The sequence below is a fragment of the Parasteatoda tepidariorum genome, chromosome 7 (genome assembly GCF_982258835.1).
Source record: "Parasteatoda tepidariorum strain Cologne lab strain chromosome 7, Ptep-v5.0, whole genome shotgun sequence".
In the NCBI taxonomy this organism is placed as follows: Eukaryota; Metazoa; Arthropoda; class Arachnida; order Araneae; family Theridiidae; genus Parasteatoda; species Parasteatoda tepidariorum.
In genome coordinates this window covers 26,356,051-26,378,959 of record NC_141761.1, presented here as the reverse complement: position 1 = coordinate 26,378,959, position 22,909 = coordinate 26,356,051, and the positions used below count along the sequence as shown (strand labels likewise).

General features: G+C 31.2%; 1 protein-coding gene across 18 annotated transcripts in view; it reads right to left on the bottom strand.

Annotated features, from left to right (window-relative positions):
* The window catches only part of LOC107446012 (uncharacterized), a 210,484-nt gene that overhangs the window by 135,709 nt on the left and 51,866 nt on the right, over window positions 1-22,909 (bottom strand). For all 18 annotated transcript variants that reach the window (XM_087167539.1, XM_087167533.1, XM_087167538.1 and 15 more), the window contains 5 exons: window positions 18,425-18,640; window positions 17,282-17,308; window positions 16,978-17,202; window positions 15,125-15,184; window positions 11,419-11,643 (listed from right to left, as the gene is read on the bottom strand). In XM_087167539.1, coding sequence (XP_087023665.1) covers window positions 11,419-11,643; window positions 15,125-15,184; window positions 16,978-17,202; window positions 17,282-17,308; window positions 18,425-18,640 — 753 coding nt within the window. The remainder of the gene's footprint in view (window positions 1-11,418; window positions 11,644-15,124; window positions 15,185-16,977; window positions 17,203-17,281; window positions 17,309-18,424; window positions 18,641-22,909) is intronic.

Below are 22,909 nucleotides of genomic sequence, written 5' to 3'. Positions count from 1 at the left end.
TGTTCTTATCGGCTTTTAAAAAAGTATATTAGCTATTTAGATTGTACATGGTGAAAAAATCAAAACATTAGCTAAATAAGAAACATATTAGCAAAATAAATTATCAAACATTGCTTCACTAATATTCTGCATTTTAAAGCGTGAAAATTCAATGCGTAAATAAACGCGAAATATAAAAAAAATTCAATGCATTCAATACAAACACTTAAACGTTTTTTAGACGTTTAGGTAGCTCCCAGTAGAAAAATATCAATTCAACAGAGGCCTTTTAAAGCATTCTCACTTCAATTAATTAATTAATTCCTAATTGAGTTTAAATTAAATATTGTCATGTTTTTAGTGCATGAATCTGAATTGAACAACCTGATAATGCTCGCTCTGGTTATTGTTATCTGGTTGCTCACTACGTGCTCTTGCGCGCCGAATCCAATCAATTAAAAATGAAAACTGTTGCCAGCGCGAGAAAAGAAATATCATCGGTTTTATTGATACGTATTAGCGTTTAATATAATATAGATATGGATGTTTCTTTATTTCACAGATATAAATGATTAAAGAAAGGATGAACTCTTTCATTTAGAGGTTAACAGGGGCCCTTCCAATGAGGTGAATCCCCGTGATGGCTGATCAATACAGTGATGACATGAAATATCCTCAGTGTTAGACGGGTTAGAGTCCCCCTGCCGTCAGGCTAACCTTGGGAGGTTTTAGTGGCTTTCCTCTCCACCTCAATTAGTTGCAATTGTAACGAGTTAGTTCTATCAAAAAAATCCTCCACGAAGACAAATTTCTCCCAATACTTGATCCAAGAGTTCCCCTGTCTTCTGGATTTGGATGAAAATTACAAGTCTACGGAGTTGAACTAGTAATCGTAAACCCAAAAAATTGAGTCAGCTGTTCAAGAACGGTTATGAAATTAAATAAAGTAAAGCAATTTGGCGATGCGAACTAAAACTGGGATGCAATTTCAATGCCATTCTATGTTTATTCCTTAAAGTGTTTTTTTAATAGTCAAATGGCGTGAAAACTAGAAAATTCTGAATATATAAAAAAAACACTTTCTACGGTACTTATCCCTTTCTGTGGTCTGTAAAAACCTTTTTCCACAGTATACATTTTGGCACTCATATTAGTATATTTAGTACCAACGACAAAACTTCAATTAACATAGGCGAGTAGTACCTATTACTAAAATTAATTAAGCATCTTTGTTTTCTATAACAATATGGAATTCTTTACTCTTCTCATAAACGGATAAGTCTCAGTACCTTTTATCAGCTAATTAAGTTTTTTAATACAAAAAAAAAGTTGTTTTTTTTATTGTGTACCTATTACTAAAATTAACTAATAATAATTCTTGAAAAAAATAATAATAGTATTTTTATAATAATTTCTTGGCTAACGAACTACTATCTGTAACTTATTTCAAATCCGTAAGAAATCACTCAACTATTACACTAGTGATGCTTAATTCAATGTGCTATTAAATATTTCAGATACTGCCGTAACTAGTACTGTGGCAATGAGAGCCTATTATAGCCAAAAAGAGGCTTAATATAGATACACTTAGAAAAAAGTATGGTCTTAACTATCAGAATATGGTAAAATTTGCCGTGTTTCTATAGTTTTATGGGAAAACCAAAGAGCTCGGTAATTTCTACCGCAGAGATTTAATTAATGGTTTGTATGAAATTAACAATAAAATATAGTTTTATAATGTGCGAACAAAAAAAATTAGTAGAAGTGGTGAAATTTGAATATCTTATAATGATACTTTAGAGCAGAGGTCGCCAAAGTGGTCTATATAGACCCCCAGGGGTCTATTTAACAAAAGCGGGGGTCGATTTGAGACAGGGGGGCGAATGGGGGTCGATCCGAATCGGAAGGGTCGATTATGGGTCGAAAGAAAAAACAGTTCTCAATACGCAAATCACACATACCAAATTAAGAACGTAAAATTTGTGAATTTTTTTTATAATTGACTCAATATCAGTTTCTTTATAAAACATAAGTTAATAAACGTATATTTATTGGGGTGCAACAAGTATTTACGTACCACCGCGCAGTGGCACGAACACAGCGCAGTTTATAAGTCATGCATATGTGCGTTTGTCCAAATGTCACGTGTGACGAGCATTGACGTTACAAATGCAAATATCATACGCAGTTTCAGCTATCTTTGCAAACTGCGTTGAATATTTGCAGTGTCATTATTAAAACTTTTACAGTTTTGGATAATTATTGTTTCGATAAAACCATTCGTTTGGTTTAGATATCAATTTTAATTATCAATGCCCAAAAAAGAAGGTAAGCATTAATAATATGGATTAGTACAGCCCGCGACAAAACTATAGCACACTTTGCATTTTTTTACGAAAATTACAAAATTGACCAATTTTGACGAAAATTAAAATTGACCAATTTTGACGAAAATTAAAATTGACCAATTTTGAACCCAATATAGCGAACCTTGCAAAAAAACACCAGGCACACCCATCTCATTGATCAAGAAGCAGTAAATCTTTAGTTACTTTACTTATTATATCTACTTATGCATAATTACTTATTATTTAATAATAAGGTATTTAAATTCCAATATTAATATATTTTTCATAAAACTATTGTTACACACTGTACTATTACTTTAATAAATGTTTAAAATCATAAAATAAATGTACAAACACAGTATCTAATAGAGTTTTATTTTAATTAACAGAAAATTACTTTTGTGGGGGGTCGATGGAGATTTCGAAAAATTATATAGGGGTCGATGATCAAAAAAGTTTGGCGACCCCTGCTTTAGAGCATAGCATAAAAATCAATTTACTTTTATTACTTTTTATTACTCAATTTACTTTACTAAAAATCAATTTACAATATTTACTTTTCAGTTTTGTTATTTTTTACCAAATGTGTGGTAATATGAGCTATAATTTTGAAAACCAGAGTTTCCGGTAAACCGTTCCCATATGAACGGACTAATTACCGAATAATATAAATACCATATATTTAGGGTTTTATTCCCAGAATTATGTTCTTTTTTATTCGAAAAAAGAAATGATATTACCTTACAGTACGGTAATTTTCCCGAATTTGTTTCTCCGCGAAACATGGAAATTGGTTTTTTTTTAATCACCCTCCGAAATAGATAAGGTCCAAATTTAAAAAAAATTAAAATATAAATCCAAATTAATCTAATCAAAATAAGTGTGTGTTTGTTCCTTATAGACTCCTAAAACATCCGACAGAATGAATTAGAATTAAAATAGCTTTTTTTCCATAACTACTTATACATATTTTAGACAGTATATTAAAAATTAGATAGAAAATCGGTCATGTTCTAAAGTTCTTATCAAGATCTTAAAAGAATTCTATATGATTGTTTGTTTGGTTTTAAAAAAATCTGCATTAGTTTGCTACCACTCATAAATGTATTTCGCAGAAAACTCAAATGGTGAAGGGTTATGTAATAGCTATTAACTAGGGTAGTATTATGTCGATATATTTGGTAATTATTAAAGCTGCACCAATATTGAGATGTTTTAATACCGATAGTGAGGGAAAAGGTGTTTTGCGGTTCCTCGAGATTGATATGTTGTTGAGAAACTTACTTGATGCTGGTAATTTTTGACCATCATGAGCATCATGAAAAGTGATACTTTCTATTCTGTTGGATTGAGCAACAAAATACGTGTTTTGCTTATTTGCTTAATTTGATAACGTAAAGCTACCAGAACTGAGACAAATAATAATATAAATAAAGAAATATATAATTATTACAGGCCCTCAGCAAAGGTACCTCAAGCCTTGTCCTGAATATCATAGAACAACTTGGACAACTTCAGCGTCTCCGGAAAAAATTGCTTCTTGCAGTGGATTCCCGCCCATGTGAACCTAGAGTTCAATGAAATAGCTGATTCTTTGTCTAAAAATGCCAGAGATCTAAATCAAAATTCAATCCCAACCACGTTGGCAGATGCAAATGCTTTTGCAAAGTCAAGACTATTCACCCCCTTAAAAATCAAAGCCCACGATCAAATAACTAATCTTGACATCGATAGGAAGACAGCCACGACTCTCATCAGACTAAGAACAAAACATCATAAAAACATGAAAATTTCTACAGATAAGACTAGAAAATATCAAAACTGTGGCAACTGTCTTAATGTGGAACTGACACCATATCATGTTTTTAACTGCCCTGCAGTCGCTGCAGGCCTTCACTTCTTAAACTACCCCACAGAAGAGGATTTGTATTCTTTTAATGCCATAGAAACTATTCAAGCTCACCATGAAATATGATTCAATAGAGAATACGACACCATCCAACCAATATATAATTGAATTATTAGTCGCGTCGGTACCTTTCGGTTTACCTTAGCTCGGTCGGCTTACCTTGCACTAAACCTTTCGGTTTAGTGCATGATTTTGTAGTGTTGTTCACTACTGGTTTATTGATAGTTGATTTACCGCATACGAAGAACGGGTGTTAAACTAGCTCACAATTTTTTTTATTTTTTATTATTTGTTGCATACTCCGGTGCGGTTTTAAACTATAAGATTTGCCATAATATGAGTTAGAAGTTCAAACCATCAAAAGTAATGTTAGTTGAACATTTGTTATCATTTAAAATGTGTTATTCAGAATTTACTACAAAGGATAACTTCAAATTTATTTTATTTATTCTTACTAAGTTTCCATTATTTAAATTAATATAAACTCGTGGTTTCATAAACTTTTTAAAATGCGAATTCAGTTATGACGTCATCATACGTTGCAAAATTATAAACGTTGATTTTGCTTGCGATAACCTAGGTATAAGAAACGGAAGAAAAATACTTTATAAAACATACTATAAAACTAGTTTTTAGTTTGCAGTTCCTAGTAAACAAGCACCCATATTATAAGGTATATATATATATATAAAGGAATTTTTGGTCATCTGCAAACACCCATTCCAGTCGTTTATTTTAATTCGGTTGATAGAAATTTGCCATTGATGGAAGATTTTAATTTTTTTATTTTAGCACAGGGTAAAAATATTTATTGAATATAAATCAGACAATTTCTTTCAGTAAATGTCCTCCAAATCTGTAGTCATCATTAAGCCTTATTACCAGCTTCACGGAATCTGATTCCGATCGAAATGAAACTCTCGTGACGTCATAAATCCGTGAATGTCAGTTAAGTCGTATTACGAGCTCTTGATTCCGCTCGGAACTAAATTCCGATGCGAAATTATTACGAATCCCATTCCGGCAGGTTCAAGAGTAAGCGAAATCTAGATTCCGATAAGAGTTTGTTTATTTCAGTGAACAAAATGGCGCTGTTTTCCATCATACAGCCAGCTATTGCTGAAGAGAGTGATCTATCGGCTTAAAAGATTTTGGGTATTCCAATATCCCGACAACAAAATTTAGAAATTAATTTAGATTGGAAATTAGTTTTTTTTAAAATGGTGTTACTCATAGGCGAAATTCAGTAGTGGAAATGAATAATATCGGATTGTGGAAATTAATAACAAAAGCTACATAGAAAAAAATATGTACAAAAAACAACAGAATCTTAGCTAAAAAAAGGAATTATCAAAGTTAGCTATTAGAATTTCCTATATTGTTTGAAATATGCATGTGTGGAGATTTTACTATCGACTGTGTTATCCTTCAACTATCTTATGGTACTTTAAGATGGATGCAAGTTAACATGTCTTATATAGTAGTGATTTGGTATTTAATATTTATAGTGGTAATTACGCCAGATATGCCGGTAAGGCTTCCTTTATTTTAATCTGGATTGTTTTCTAGGTATTCCACAATCATTGTTTGGAGGCGAATATTAATTTTTGTACGTGAAGCCATTTGAAAATACTACGTTGTAATTTCACTCTATACTACTCTCTATACTTCAAATAAACACAAACTTGGCTTTTAGAACACAAAATTGTTGAAAATGTATGAATTTTTAAGCATTCAGTTCTGAGTTAATGCGATTTTAACTCGCATAGAAGTAGAGAATACAAACATACCGTTGCCAGATTAATAAATTAGAATTATAGTAATTTTCTAATTGGTCCCCGCCTACAAACTTCAAATTCACCGGAATCGTGTGGAATGGAGATTTCGATTCCGGATTCCGATATGCTCATGTTACGGCAAAGTGGGTTTTACGAAATTGGCAATCCGATGAAAGCTAGTTTCCGATCGGAATCGTTTCCGAGCGGAATAAGTTTCGATGAGTTGGTAATAGGGCCCCACTGGAATACTTTCGAATGCAAGATGGCTAACAGAAACCATTAATTTGGCATAAGTAACTCAAATCCTTCAACTTATTAGAATTAGCTTTCTTAATCATGAAAGTATAATTAAATTTTATATCAATTGTAAGCGAAATATCAAGGCTGCTTTTCTGTGACCTTAATTTCTTCTTCTTTTGGTTGTGCTTAATAAGCCTCACAATAGTGAAAACTAGCTTTAAAAAAACAACACTTTCGGTATTCAGGAAAAAAGAAACAAAAATAACTTTTAAAAACTAACGACTAATATTCCCGTACACAATCTCTGCTAAGTAGTTTATTTTTACTTGACATTTTTTTTTTAATTTTAAATTTTACTGCTGTTGCAGGATTTGAAAATATGGTAGAAAAATTTCCGGAAAACTCACGTGTATCATTTCACTCAATACACAACTTTTAAAAGGTAAAGATAGCTTTCGTGCAACAAATTTCAAGAATTTGATAAAGGTATAAAATTTTGAGGGGTTTTTTTGTAACATTTCAAATTTTTCAGGTTTCTGAGAAGATTGAAGTTGAAACGTATAAATTCTGAAAAAATTCGCGAGTAATATACTAGTTCATATACAACTTTTAGAAGGTAATGTTTTTCCATTATCGAAAACTTTTTTTTATCGTTCCATCCAAATGGGCAGGTTTCAAATTATCTGTTGGATATATTTTTTTAGTACATCCATTTAGTACATCTCTGAAGAAAAATGTGATTCATGAATCAACATTCTTTTTTTGAAAAACGCTCGGCTTAAACCCTTTGTATTATTCAAAAAAAAGGGGATAATAAGAGATGAAAGAAAATTTTCTGAGAAAAATAATATGAAAACCATGATAACGAAAATGATCATTTAACTAAATTTATTGCTAAGATATTTAAGTTTTGTTTTATTTATCGTATATTTACTGTTCCGAGGAAAAATGGAAAATTTAGTATCGAGCAAATAACTAGTTATGTAATGCAGTAAATTGTTATTTTAATTGAGTTCCCTCCAACGCAAGGAATTTTATTTTCATTTATTTCAAAATCTAATCTAATCAAACTAAATTAGCAATAATTTATTCATATTTATATTTTCGTTTATTTTTATACTGTTAGCAAGGAGAATCACACTAATTTTTAAAACATCTAACATTACAAAAGTATTGAAAAAGTTTTTTTTTTTGTATCATAAGTACAAATATTTAATAAAAACATACTCTATTTGATTCATTCTTTTTTACACTTTTATAAAATATCACAGTAACAGTTTGTGGGTGAAAAGAAAATAACGGTTCTACTTGAAAAGAGTATACAAAAAAATGAATATGTTGTAAAACACTGTCTTATCATAAAACTAAAGGTTAACACTTTTGATACATTTCAACATTTACTTTAATGCTTGGATCCATCATTCTTAGTTTAAGCTCGGTCGCAAATTTTCTTGGTTTTGTATACTTGACGATCGATATGCACTCAAAAATGCTTCCTTTTTCTAATTTGCATTTAAAAATGTGCAACAACTGCAAAACTGAGTAAAATAAAACTCCCAATATGCTCTGTATTTAACAAGTTTTTGCTGAATCTCTCCGATCGTTCAAAAGTCATTAAGATTTTGTTCCCCAAAAAGTTCAATAACTGTCACCCTGTACGGAAAAGCATAAGACTTTGCATAAAAATATAAATAAAAAACAAAGTATTATTAATTTATAAAATTATTAATAATATATTTATTTATATAATTGTATTGAGTTTAGTCGCTAATCAAACATAATTTAAAATTGAAAAAAAAATATGATTACTAAATTAGTTCCTGAAAATTGTACTAATAAAAATTTAATTACATTAAAAAAAATTAGCTATGAAATTTCAGTTTAGTTAAGATATAACTTTACTTCCATTTATACTAAATTTTATTCAAAATTTTTTATGCAATTAAGAGTTAGAAAATAATAACAAAATGAATTTAAAATACAGAATCAAAATAGGTCATCACTTTTTTTTATTTTATATACTTTATAAACAGATAATGAACACCGTATTTTAATTTAAAAGACGCAGATTCTTTCATAAAAAAACAGGTACAATCGTATTGAATAAATTAAGTAATACTGAAAACTATGAGGCTTTCCAAGAGTTAGGTAGCAGGTAATAAAGTGTCGGTCAATTCGAACGTTGGCATGATCGATTCTTCGAAATCCTCATTTGCTTGCAACGGGTAGTGTATTCTTGGCTTATCCTGTAAAGAGGATTAATAAAAACATTCTTTAATCATTGTATTTAAGGGAAAGGCTGTTTCCACCACCAAAATAGTGCAAGTGCAAACGAGGTGAGTACTAACAGGCAGTGCAATAGCAGACGTGTATGCACATATCTTGTATATAAAACAAAATAAAAGAATAAAAAGAAAGTCGCATCAAGGCCTTAGTTTAAGTTTGTGCCACTTTAGCCACTGTGGTTTGTTTGAAGTATATGAATGAAGAAAAACACTCAGATGATAATCATTGCGTCCCATCACTTGTATCTATCTATAATTCTCTTATCATATCATTATCATATCATATCATATCATACTCTTATCATACATCATTCATTTTAAACACTGATAAGAACGTCATTTTCAATAACTTTAATCTGTTAATAATTCTTAGTATCAAAAATCGGGATTATCACTACTGATATTTAAGATAATTACGTTACAGTATTAAGTTTATTACATTACTTAAGATAATTACGTTTTTAAAGCTATGAGTGATTCCCGAAGTCAGAAGAAACTATGTACTACAAGGTTTTTTTGTTAGTTACAAACTTTCAATATGTGGTCCTTTTGTTAGGTGATAAGCATTTAATCTGTAATTAAGTTCATCCCGCTTGTTTTGTAGTTTCCCATTTTTAATGGTTTCTAATGAAACAGTGTTTACATCATCGGTGCATGGGCGTGCAAGTGAAAATTGATTCATCCTTAATCAGAAGGCCACCAAATTTTTCGGACCTTACGTCATACGATTTTTTTAATGGGATTGCGGGAAGTATGCTAAAGACACTGTTTACAAACCAACAATGCCAAAAACACTGCAAAATTTTACGAAAGAGCATTAGTAAATGTATGAAACAAACGTACAAACGTGATTACAGATTAGATGTTTGAGTGTAACAAAAAGAGCACATGTGAAGCATTTGCAACTCCGAAACTGCTTTTCTTTTCTTTAATTTCATGTACTTATTGTATTATGTGTAATAGTTATGAGAATATAAATATGCTAACCCTGTGCAATACTTGTTTTATCTCCATGTGTTTCTGACTTTACATCCCTAGTGAAAAATCTTGTGAAGCCACATCATGAACCTTTCTTCTATTATTATTTTGCTTCAAACAAATCGGAACTTACTGTTTCATCAAAAAGTTTTCTTTTTATTTATAAGCAACAAAAGATTTTCTCTGAGTAAACATTATACCAGCTCAATTAGGTAATGAATTTCTTTACGAGATAATTTAAATTATATTTATTTTCTATCTATTTTCTATCTATTGCTATCTATTTTCGTTAAATAGGTTCTCAAGTAAGACTGAATTAAATCTAAATATTACTGCTTAGGAATTTTAAATAAATATTAACATTAAAATTCCCGTTCCAGAATGCTTATACACAGTAAAACAATTTGGTGTGTAGTTGCCACCATTTTTGACGTGGAGGTAAACTAAAATTTTTTACAGAGCATGTAGTCACATTTTTTTATTTACCTTTCTATTGCTATAGTTTTATGTATTTATTTTTCGTTTGCTTTCTTGCTAACAACACATACTATTTTCATGCGAATATCAGAACCATTTCATTGAAAAAGCATTTCGGTTTAATGAAAAAAAGCACAATTTTAGTAATGTGTTTGCACTAACTCCTTAAAACAATTGTTATTTTATAAATTTTATATAATTTTTTGCACGATAACTACAGTCATGTACTTAGTTTACTTGAACACCAAAACGGGTGGCAACTTTTGCTTTTATTTCCAATTGGTGGTGATTACAAACGAATACAACAAAGAAAGGAGGATAAGCATCGAAACACAATAAGTAGAGAAAGAACAAAGTCACCGTCCCCAGAGGCTCTCTCGCGCGCAATATATTCAAGTCTGTGGAGCGATGATGAAGGTCTTTTCGATTCATCGGAGTCACATAGACGACAGTCAGGGTGGTCATATATACAATAACGATACAAGAGTTCTTCCAGACAGTCATGGCCTGTGAGGAAGCAAAAAAAGGGTAACCTCATTTCGGTGAGGTTTGTACGGTATCTCTGCTTCACTCCAATTTTTGTTCTTTACACTTTCTCGTGGCCAAGAAAGGGTCCTCATTTTTGTTGGAAATTTTACATAGAGTTTTACAGAGTTTCAGAACATCCTAGAGCAATTTAGTTGAAATAGTTGAGATTTCCAAACAATGAAATCAGCCTGCTAGCAACCGTAAATGCCACATTGGCTAGATATCCAATGGACGATTACACTTTTGTTCTTCTGTTCTAAAAGTCTAACGAACTCTGATACGGGAGAATTTTATCCGATAAAGGGTTTCCTGATGAGCTAACTACTTGGATTGCTGCCTGCGAATCTAAGCGTAAAACAACTTTTTCAAGCTTGCAGTGTAAGCATGAACCTCTCCTTCAAACGTAGATGCATGGAGGGAGAACAAATTTGAAAAGAACTTCAGAACCTGCTGTCATGTGTGATTCAGAATCTGTATAAACGTTGACATATCTACTTGAGTCATCTGTATATACGTGTAGCCAATGGTGTTCTAAATACTCTGCATGACTGATCTTTAATGCAAGGGATTTAGAAATTTCTGGAGATGTTTGACTCCTTGCAATGTTCTTTTTTTTTTTATAGATTTAGTTTTGTTTCGATTCAACTTGACTTTTGTGATAACTGTACACCAAAATGTTTTACAGCGTAGGATACAAAATTTACAGAGAAAATAGAGATATGCCATGAAATTGAACCCTGTATTTCTAATATTTACACAGTCTAATTGATATTCAATTTTACTATTGAACTTAATTGATTTTATAATGAATAAAAAGAAATTTTATAAGTAGGTTGACACTTTAAAAGCTATGGTGCCAAAAATAAAATATTATGAAGAATATTATAATTGCTTACCAGATGCTTGCCTACAATTATAGGTAGGACAACACTCTCCTTGTATGTAAGCAATTTCACAGTTCTCGTAATCATCATTCGGTGGTCTTGGGCAACTTGTATGAACGCACGTGAAATCAGGAGGAGTAGCACACGTACATGTAACACAGTTGGTTGGATGATTAATTTCTAGTATTTGTCCAACTCCGTAGTGAGTCCCTCTAAAGACGCAAAAGTTTTCAGATTCTGAAAGAAATTTTTGTGAACGTAAGTGATTTTTCAATAACTTAACACCATAGTTAAATATACTAAACATTACTAAAATATTAATACAATTTATCATCGAAAGTTTAATGTATAGTGCTCCAAAAAATGAACTACCTGAATAACTTTTGATCTAATTATAGGATTTTCAAGTTCTAGAACTCAATCTTGAAGGTTCTAGGAGGTGACCTCAAATATGCTAATTAATTAGTGTTAGCAATATTTTAAGTTACGAAATCAGACACAAAAACGTACTTTCTCTGAATAAACATAGTTTTTTTTTTCATCGGATTCGGAATTCTGATCTCAAAAAATAGGGAGTAGCCGCAATCTGGGAAATCTGGTACCAATAGTTCGGTCAAAAAAAGCGATCTAAAGCTGCAACCCCTAAATGTTCATTTTATTTTTGCATATTTCACCATATCTCGAAAAACTTTTAAGTGAATTGAAAAATTTTTACACAACTAAAATTAGTTTATCCAAAGATAGTTCCAGGCAAAAAATATTTTTTTTGTAAATATTTATTATTTTTCTTATTTTATTTAATTTTAGTCGAAAAATTTTTAAATTATAATATATCAATTTTTTAAAGTATGTATTTCAAAATACAAAGAGAGAGCATAATCGGTTGAAGAATTCCTGAGAAATCGAATTTTAAATACACGAAATTTTTAAAATTCAATTTCTCAGGAGCTATTCAACCGATTTTGCTTTTTGATATGTAAAATTATGAACTTTAAGATAACGTAAAAAATTTTATGCCTTGCAATTCAAAAAATTTTCGACTATTATCTATTATATATAATTCTCTTACGTGGCTCCCAAATTTTGGCTGTATTTCTTTTCCGCCGGTGGCAACGTTTGCTTTGTTTTGAAAACACCAAAGCATTCTGCCTTTTAATGATGTGTTTCTGATCTAATAAATATAATTCGCTTACGTGGCTCCCAAATTTTGGCAGAAGTACTTTGTACAACTAAATAAGATTCTTTTCACAACAGTTAAATATTTTACTTTATTTTCTTCATTCATAGAGAAAACAGTCGGCAAAGAATTCTGTTAGGTTAAAAAATATTTCGCTAAAAAAATAACGAATTCTGAAAGAAATAAAAATAAACAACTTAAAAAATAAAAATGCTGTTGCCAGCCATAGAATTTTTTGAAAGTTAACTTAGCAACATAAATCAAAATGACATAGAAGCGCAACTAGATCGAAATTATGATACCTGAGCGCTTGACGTAACAAATCCTTCAATTCTAAAAGTGTTGTATCGCCAAATGCCCAAATTAACAATTGTGTTCTTAAAGAAATTCTATAAAAAGTTTTAAATAAACAACCTTCTTCTATAACTGCTTCTTGAAGAACTTGGCTCATTGATTGAAAATATTGTTTTAATTTTACAGTACTAACTTTACTTCTACTTTCATTATTGCTATGACCCTCTTTCATAACATTTTACAACTTCATGCTAAATTTGAGGACTTTAAGTTGTTTTGTGGTTGAATACAGACATTTAGAAATGTGTACATAAAAAAAAAATATTTAGAGGTTATGAGTTGCCTCAGAAAAATTTGAATTGTTGACATTGAACTTAACAATGGAAACAATCGTTTTCGTGAAAAATTGAATTGTATTGTTGACATCAAAACTAAAAATATTGTGTTTCAACTTAACAATACTACCTTAATTTATACTTTAGAATTGCCTCGGAGAAATTTGAATTGTTAGCAATGACTTAAACAAAACATTTTATTTTAACTGACAAATACTATATTATAATTCTAACTTTTTCTATGACTATACTCATTTTCTTACTCTTTTCTTTGTTTTTTATACATTTTATTTTTTTGTATTTAAATAAAAAACTTATAATTGTTCTGCTTCTGAACACTGATGAAAACACAAAATGATGGGCTTCATCAACAATCAAAAATACATACATTTATTTTACAAATTCCATATTATTAAGGTGGCGCCCTTCAGAGAATTAAAAATACAAAATTATCTTCATCAAAGCCGATGCTTTACATCCGGCTTTCAGTGGCAAACTACTATTTCATATTGTTTTACAACACATGGTCTTAGCCCTCTGGTGGGAAAGACTTAAAAACAAAACTTACAACAGTTACTTTTCTCAACAACTGAAATTTAGAATAGTGTGATTAAGAAAAATATGTGAACTGTTTGCAATTTCAAATTAATATTGAAATGCACAGGTTTAGAATTTTCTACAGTAAAAAGTTTTCGGAACTTCAGTATTCAAAAAAGTATACAAAAACTAGACGTTAAGAACGTATCCATGAGCGAGCAAAGCGAGCATTGGATTGCGAAGCAATCCGAAATGAACTGTGAAAGCAGTTCCGGGGGTTGGTGAGCAGGGGGCGCCAGCGAGCAGGGGGCTAAGCCTCCTAGTTAAATGAAATATTTTTAGAAAAAATTATAAGTATTTAGTAAAATTAATTTTTACATGAAATCTTTGGATGAACGAATTTTACTAATGTGTGAAATTTTTTTTAATTCGCTTAAAAAATCCTCAAAATCTGGCGAAATACGCAAAAAGTAAAATTAACATGAAGGGATCCAAACTTTTGATCTCTCTGACCAAACTAGGGGGAAACCCCATTTACTAGATGGCGGCTATTCCCTATAACTCGGGAGTCAGAAATTCTGTCGAAAAAAAGTATGTTAATTCAGAGAAAGTGCGTTTTTTTTGTCTGATTCCGTAATTAAAATATCGTCTGCACTAATTAATAAGCATATTTGAGTACACTCTCTCCAACCGTTTAGATTGAGTCATAGAATCTGAAAATCCGATTATTAGATCAAAAGTTATTCAGGGAGGTCCGTTTTGGCACACTGTACATTGTCTGAAACAAATAGGTTTGAGATGATGGTAAGAATGAATTAAAAAATATTTTATTTGTTCATAAACATGCAGGTTATTCCGTAATAACCTCCCTCAATATTTGTTTTTAGAATACTTGTCAAAACTGAACTGAAAAAAATACATACATTGGGGGTTGGATATTAATATTTAAAGCGATTACAAAAATAAAAGCGCTTTCCATGTCTATTGAATCACTAATGACGAAGGCGGAGTGAAAAATATCAAATCACTTTGTTTCCCTGATGGAACTTAGAGTTTTGTTTTTTTAATATGCTGATTTTAAATCCATTTTGCATTCATTGAAACAAATTTTGATGCGCCACCCCTTTCCCAGTAGTGATTTTTAGAATTCGATAGCACTTTTTAAATTTTTTTATTCCCTTAATTATTAACTTTTGATATTCTAGGTGAATACTTTTTGTATTTCACTTTGTGACAGAAAAATTACATGTAATTTTGTAATTTTGTTGGAAATAATATGTAATTTTGTTGGAAAATTACATTAATACGTAGTATTCAGGGTTTTCTCTTAATAAAGAGAATCCTGAATAAATATTTAAGATTTAATTAAACTCACTCTCATCTTCATTATTCACCAAAGGTACAGTCACATTTTTGAAACCTTCTTCTGGAGTTCCTAAAGTATTAAATAAATATCATTAGACAAAGATATGATTAAAACGAATTCTGACCATTAAACTTACACACATAAATTTTGAATATTTATAAAAATAACTGAAAAGCATTTGTTTTTAGGGGCTCGCTGTTGTTCAACCCCATCGATTGCTTCGAAATCATTTTTGTATCTTTAAACAGATTGTTATATAAAAATAAAAATTATTCAATTAAAAGGCCCCAAAAGGTTTTATTGTATTGAGTGGAATTACGCTCTCAGAATCGGTACTACAGGTTTCTATACTGTTTTAATAAAATTTGGACCTTATAATTATGCTCGATTACTTAAGCATATCAATCCACAAAATTGTTTCTGAAGTTCTTATTTACTTTTCAGTTACTCTAAAAACAAGTTAAAAAATATTTCACTATAGAGATTTTTATTTCGTATGACAATCAGTCTTCCCGATGAGCAGACTTAGTGCGTTCTCCAGAAGTGATATCCACTCTTTCAGGACCACCACAATGGGTGAGATACCGTTGGCCATGTTAATTTGGACGTCTAGTTTCTGCCACACTAGATGGCAGCACCGAGATTCTATTTGGATGCTAAAGTGTACAAGGAATTTAATTTTGCCGGAAATGCCAAGAGCCAATAAGGCACTCCAGGGATCTTGTACATGCCGCATGATCATACGACACGGCCGCTGAGGATTTTCTGCATCCCGAAAATCCGGTGTCTGGGCCGGGGATCGAACCCGCAGACTTGGGCTTTCACTATAGAGATTATTTATAACGATAGTGTGAAGCGTTAATTCTTGATATTGCTTCAGAGATTTAACTAGTTATAATGTTTTAGTAGTTATTTTACATTTACTATTTTAATTACATACTTTGACCAAGCAGAGTTTCAGATAACATTTACTTTCAATACAACTTATTAAAAAGGAGCTATTTATCATTTAATATATGCAAAACGGTTGTGATGTTCGACTGGCGTTATTTCTCAAAATTCCGGATCTTGTTGATCCCACGTCTGTACCTCTTTCGATAATCACGTGATGATTAATTAGGGAGAGGAGAGTTGTAGCGTTGAACGTTAAGAGCCCAGTTAAAATATACATTTTTATTTTTTAGTAAATTAAATAGCTATATTTATAAGCTAGATAATGAAGTTTAAAAGTTCTATTTATGAGTTTAAAGAGTCAACGTTATATCATACTAAACTGTGGTTAGTAGCCAGTGGTGTTGTTTCTCTTTTTCACACCTGCAGGCGGAACTGTACCATGAAGGGGAAACTAGTTCGCAAATTGTCGAAAACCATGTTTAGTTGGAATTCAGACACTTTTATTCATCGATCCAATGGTATTGTCCGAAACATTTTGAGTTAACAGCCTATTTTTTTTAAAGTTAATAAACAGGTCTGAACTACGCACTGCAGCTATCAATACATTCTTGGGCAGAAACTTCCTCAAAGGTACCGGGGCGAAATTGAAATATTGAATCTGCTGATTATGAACCATGCGTGGTTGGATGTAATCCTGATCCAGCTTATCGTTTTTGTGTCAGTAAGAGTGCAATATTGCAATCAGAGTTTTGTTTACTTTCCGACTAGGTAGAGATCTTAAATTTCTTTTCACGTCTGATGAAAATTCAAATTTCAATAATTAATCGTTGATGCATACAGCTGCTTTGAAGCTTTCATGAAATTTTATCAAATTAGTGAGAAAAGAAGTAATGCGTTATGTATAATGTTTTTTGTCTAATTCTATTGTATGTATAATGTATTTTGTCTAGTTACTAGACTTGACTTACCGCAGTAAAATTCGATTGGACAGCATGTACCTTCATGATAAATAGGAATGCACCCACTCTGTAGTTGCTTGAGTTTTAATTCCAAAGCACATTCGTGCACTTTGCAGCTGTTTCCATGGATACCGGTCCACTGTTCGTTGCAAACACAGCTCAGGCAAGGATCTTCATTTGGGTAGATTCTTTCTCCATATTTGTAAATCTTTCCATCGTATTCACAAACTTTTTCTAAAACAATTGAAAAAAGTAAATTTAATATTGATGTGCCTCATTATAAGCAGTTGAAATGATCATAATTTAAACTCACCGGATTTTTGAGTGATTTCATCTTCTGCTACAAAAGGAAATAAAATTAATATTAATTAAATTTAATATGGAAATGCCAAATTATGAAAAAGTACAAAGTACTGTTGGACAGTTAAATGTATTTTAGTTAAAATTTAAAATTGGATTTATCTTATCAAATTTTTACAACTCCACTTAATATAATTTTTCATAACATTATAAAAATGTGGATATTTTAATGACATAATGGGGTGAAACTTAAAACAAGAAAACTTCTTTTAAAGTTATAAAAAGTAATGATAATTTTTTATGGTTGACAAACCAATAAAATTGTCTGATCAGTCATTGACGTTGATGAAATCATCAGTTCAGCAACTTTGCTAATCGGCTCAAGTGATCTTATCAGGTCCCACGGTGGACCGATCGTTAAGACACGGTTCCCAGCAGATCACCGAAGTCAAGCATCACTGGCTGCGGTCAGCGTGAGGGTGGGTGACCACTTGGATCAGTCTGCGTAGGGACCGAGGGTGGGCGGTATTGGTTCTCGTTAAATTGTTCTACCGTAAAGTGCTCGACTTCGCGTGCAGGTCGTCGGGCTACCGAAGCGGGGGTGCCATCCGCTCTGCAGAGGTTAAAAATTGCGATGGCATGTCTTCGGATCATCCTTAGGGATGTTTCCCAGACCGTCGCCTATAGCCCATTGTGCAGCTCTAGTGTGACGTAAATGAACTACAACAGCAATCTTATCAGCAGTTGTTTTGTGGAGAATGTCCACAATATACTTCAATCAACGACTAAACACAGCAGTTGCGCAGTAGTGTTCATTATCACCGTTTTTTACTCGAAAAGAGTCACCTACTTCCTGTCTTAGAAAACCAATTTATTTTGAAAGTTAATCATTTTGATCCATGAAAATTAGAAGTTAGTATACGAAAGCCGATTAATAAATCAAAAGATAAAAAAGGGAAATATCTTTTTCAGCCTGTGCACAAATAGAAGTCATATGTGTTCATAAGATATGCTTATGAATGCTCAGAAGAAATACTGATATATGTTTTGAGGAATTTTATATTTTAAGTTATTTTTATGCGAAATAATATATGTTTATATCATTTACAAGTAAAAAAGGGTTGTCCCTTTAACAAAGACGGCAAAATTTACTTACTGCATTGAGTTCTTACGGGGCAGCATTTCCCGGCATCATAGACTCGGTGGCAACTGTCGTTCAAAGGTGGGCTAAATAACTCCGGACATTCAATTGATACACAATGAATTTCCAGTCCATCAGTCGAGTAACTTCGCTGACAGGTGCATATTTCGCACGAATTTCCAATGTCAATTTCCTCGTCCTTTTTATAGGATCGTCCTTTGTAAAGACATACTATAAAAGAAATTATAATATTTATCACCTTTCAGATTCTACTTCTAATTTTTCTGCATTTAAATTTACAGATTTCGATTTCAGAATAAAAGGAAAACTTCTTTTAGGTTAAAGATTAACGTATTTACTCAAGAATCTTTTTCATTACTTGTAATTGGAGCCCCTTGATCGATCTGACGGCTCTCAAGATCAGTGCACAACGAGGAATATTTTTGGTTTTCCAACTCATTGATCCAAGTCAGTAATGAACCCAATACATGGGACCCCCAAGTAAATAAACCCTGCTTATTAGAAAAGGTTATTTTTCATTACCATAACTTGCAAACGAATCTATAGGGAAAGAAAGAAAAGTACTGATTTCAACTCACTGCTATATCAGGGTACCCAGTCGGTATTGTGAGTAGAGTTATAGTTTCGATCTAAAATACGGAGTTTATATTTTGTACAAAATCCTTAAATCGTGTCCTTCCTCAAATCGTGTTCGCAAAATGTAATGTTCCCAGCGATTGCAGAAGCCTGACATGGTTGAGAGGCACAGAATATAGAAGGGAGAAGAAGTCCAGCATACGTAACTAACGTGGAAACTGCTCGGTTCGGTATACTATACCAGAAAAGCAACTTACAGTGTGAATAACATACTCAGATTTTGCAAAGCATCGTCTATACTAAGATCCAACGCATGCGCATTAAGAAGTGGCAGACAAGAGACACGTCACCTGTGAACCAGTTGTTGGACATGTAAGGTTGGGTGAGCTGCCTTCACCCATTTTGTTCTTTCCTTCTATGTCAAAATGTGTTAACAGATTTGATGGTATAAATGTGCTCTCGAAGAAATATCCTAATTAATAGTACAGTAGGGGAGAGTGGGGTCAATTGTAACAGGGTACGATTGTAACAGAGCAAAAATTTCGAGTGTCGGGTTCTAGATTTGGTTCCTAGGTGGCGCACAAGGTGTATTTACTAAATCTACATGTACACCCCTGCTGGCAACCATTTTTATGTACTTTTGAAAGAGTTACATCATAAAAGATATTTTGACGCTGCGTAAGTACTTTTTTTGGTATTAGAATATTATATTGTAACAAAGTAATTTTGTTTAAACAAATAAAAATTATTAACCGAATATGTAAGTGGACACCTTAATTAACATTTCAAAAAGAAAAAGATTAGTTATGTCAATTAACTAGCATTGTTTTTAACAAATGAAGCTGAAATGGCGTCTTGGGGACAATTGTAACAATAAGTAAAGGGGCGATTGCAACAGCTGAAAATAAATTCATAATTTCAATTGCAATTGTTTAACCCTTTAGGTCCCATTTCTTATGTTTACAAACCATTACTTAACTCCTTAAGAACCACAAATAATTTCATATATCATTTATATTATGTTGCATGTGCATTATTTTATTTATCACCTTTCACAGCACAAATTAAAACTTTTAACCCCTTAGGTCTCTGCTCATTATTATTTTTACTCCTAAAATATCACTACTATTTTAATCAATAAAAAATATATCACAACTATGATAATCTGTATGATTAACTATGTTTTAGTTGAATTTATGAACTGTTACAATTGACCCCGTAAGTGAGGACAATTGTAACAAGTGCACGACTGTCAAAAATTGTTAATAACTAATATAACAACATTTAAAATAAGGTATTTATTTTTTTTTCTACTAGAGGAGAGTCTACTTTACTCGTCTGTCAATTAATACTAATAATATATTGGATTTTTTGTTAGTTAAAAATAGTTAAGTAAAAAATTTTACAATTGACCCCACTCTCCCCTTCTGTTTGTCAATGTGCCGACCGACCTGTGTAGGGGTTAGGGAACTGCCCTTGCATCAGAAAGGTTCTGGGTTTGAATCCCAAGCAAGGCATGGATGTTCTTTCCTTCTCTGTACTATCTGCCTTTACTGTGGGAGTAACGTTGACCCATGTAATATGGTGCCCCTGAAAGAGAGGCCAACAAATCTGCCCTGTAAATGCCTGAATTGACGAAAAATGTTAACACAGGTGGGCATTGGAAGAAAAAAAATTTCTGTCAATGTAAAAATGCAGAACAAACCAAGTATAAATAAAAAGAGAAAATCTTCTCCTCCCCAATCCTTTCCCAACATCAGTATTAGTTGAGAGGTGAGGTGGGTGCAAACCCGTTTCAGGAACCTCTGAGCTGGATCCCTAAATGTTGCTTTTTCTTTTATACTCAGGGACCGTACCAAACTTTGGTAAACTGGCTTACATTATCCATCATCTACCCTCTGATATAAATAGTAGTAAGGAAACCATTATAATTTAGGATGAATCGTAGAATGTCAACAATAGCTCAATTGAGTAGCTCCAGTGTAATATTAAAAACTAAACTAAACGAAACTACAGCTTTAGGAAATTTATATACGATAACTATTTATGATTTGAAAGTATATCATAAAAGTTTAAAGGAATTATATATGTATTTACGAAAACTGTTTTCTTACTGTTGGAAAGGAATGAAGTTTAGTTTTTTTAATTGACACATATCTCTAAATTACTTATTTTTTGGTATGTCTAATCAATCATATGCATTATTATACTTACATGATCTTATTTACGAATTAATCATGAAAAATTGTTGTTGGTGCAAATTTTCCGAATAAAACGAATATTTCCAAAAATAATAATAATAAATAAATAAGAATGAGAAGAAGAAATAAAATGAAAACAACATTTAAAATTCTTCCAGAAATTTTAAAATGTGTTAATGATTTTATTAGAACACAGTTTTAGCAAAAAGAGTTCCAATGCAGTCTTTGATTTTTTTTTTTTTTTTTTTTTTTGTTTCTTATTGTATTTCCACATCATAACAATATCGATGACATATTTTATGTTTTCAATAAAATTAAAAAATATCCAAATGGTATTTCTGCAACATATTATAAATTATTAATAATAATATAATAATTATTAATAATTATTAATTATAATTATTAATAATAATATTACAAATTTATTTCTAAGGTAGACTAGGTTCCAAATATGATGGGTAAAATTACAAATGGAACTTAAATTTCAAAAACGAGTGTAACAATAGCGAAAAATGTATTACCTGTGAAATAACAATTATATCATATTCAATTAAGCTTAGAGTTGAATCAATGGAAAATATGAAATCTTAAGGAAATTTGAATAAACAATTTTAAAATCGCGTCGGTTAGAAAAATAGAAGTTAATTTGGGAAAAAGAAAAACTCGTTATAATTGGATACAATTTGTTCCCAGATTAAAAAATAAATAAAGTTTTAAAACGAATTAAAAAGGTTTTATTTTTTTTTTAAAAAAAAAGCTGTTAAAATACATTAAAAGTGCATTTTATCAATATATTATGCTTTATTATGTTTCTTTTAAACTGAACAGAAGACAGAGAAAAAAATATGTCACCTAGAGTAACTTCTGTTCCAATGATCATGTACTGATTCCTAAATGCTAATCTTTGAGGTTTGAAGAGTTAACTATATATATGCTAATAATTCTTATAGTCAGAGAAATAATATTTAAAAATGCAATTAACTTAAAATATATTTCCATTAGCGTTTGTTCTATCCCCAAATGTTGCAAAAGCTTGTATATTTTACAATTCAAAATAATTTTATTCTTTGTTAAATAAAATATTAAAGGATAATAACTATTACAAATAATTTTGAATGGAATTTTCTTCAGGTAAACAAGATTTAAAATAATGTACAAAAATTTTCAATTCGCTTCAGGAATCACGAAATAGCAAAAAATAGACTTAACCACTCGAAACTTTAAACCACTCTACTGGCTCAAGAAACGGATGCTTCTAAGTCTGATGTCACCTAGATAACTAAATCCCAGACCTAGTCATCTGTCACCTAGATAGCATCCAAAAACTTATTAAAAGTTATAACCTATTTAAGCTATTTGCAGTCAACCCGTTTAACCATTGAATTAGTTTTTTACTATTCAAAAATACGATTAATAAAACAAGTATTCAAAGATACATATTTTTTTGCAGCTCATTGTGCATTAATATAAAAGCTTAATATGAATATTAACTATTCTTTCTTTCCTTCTGGAATCTGAATTTCCTTTCTGAATTTCTTGAATCACATCTTGAGCTTTAAGGATCTTTTTTTTTCTTTTTTTAAATCCAAGTTTAAACTCAGAAAGACCTTGCAAATAAAAAACATGCATTTTTATAAGCGGTTCTAAGGTAACAAAATGATTAACTACGCTAATGATGACTAAATTCAGCTGAAGATTTTAT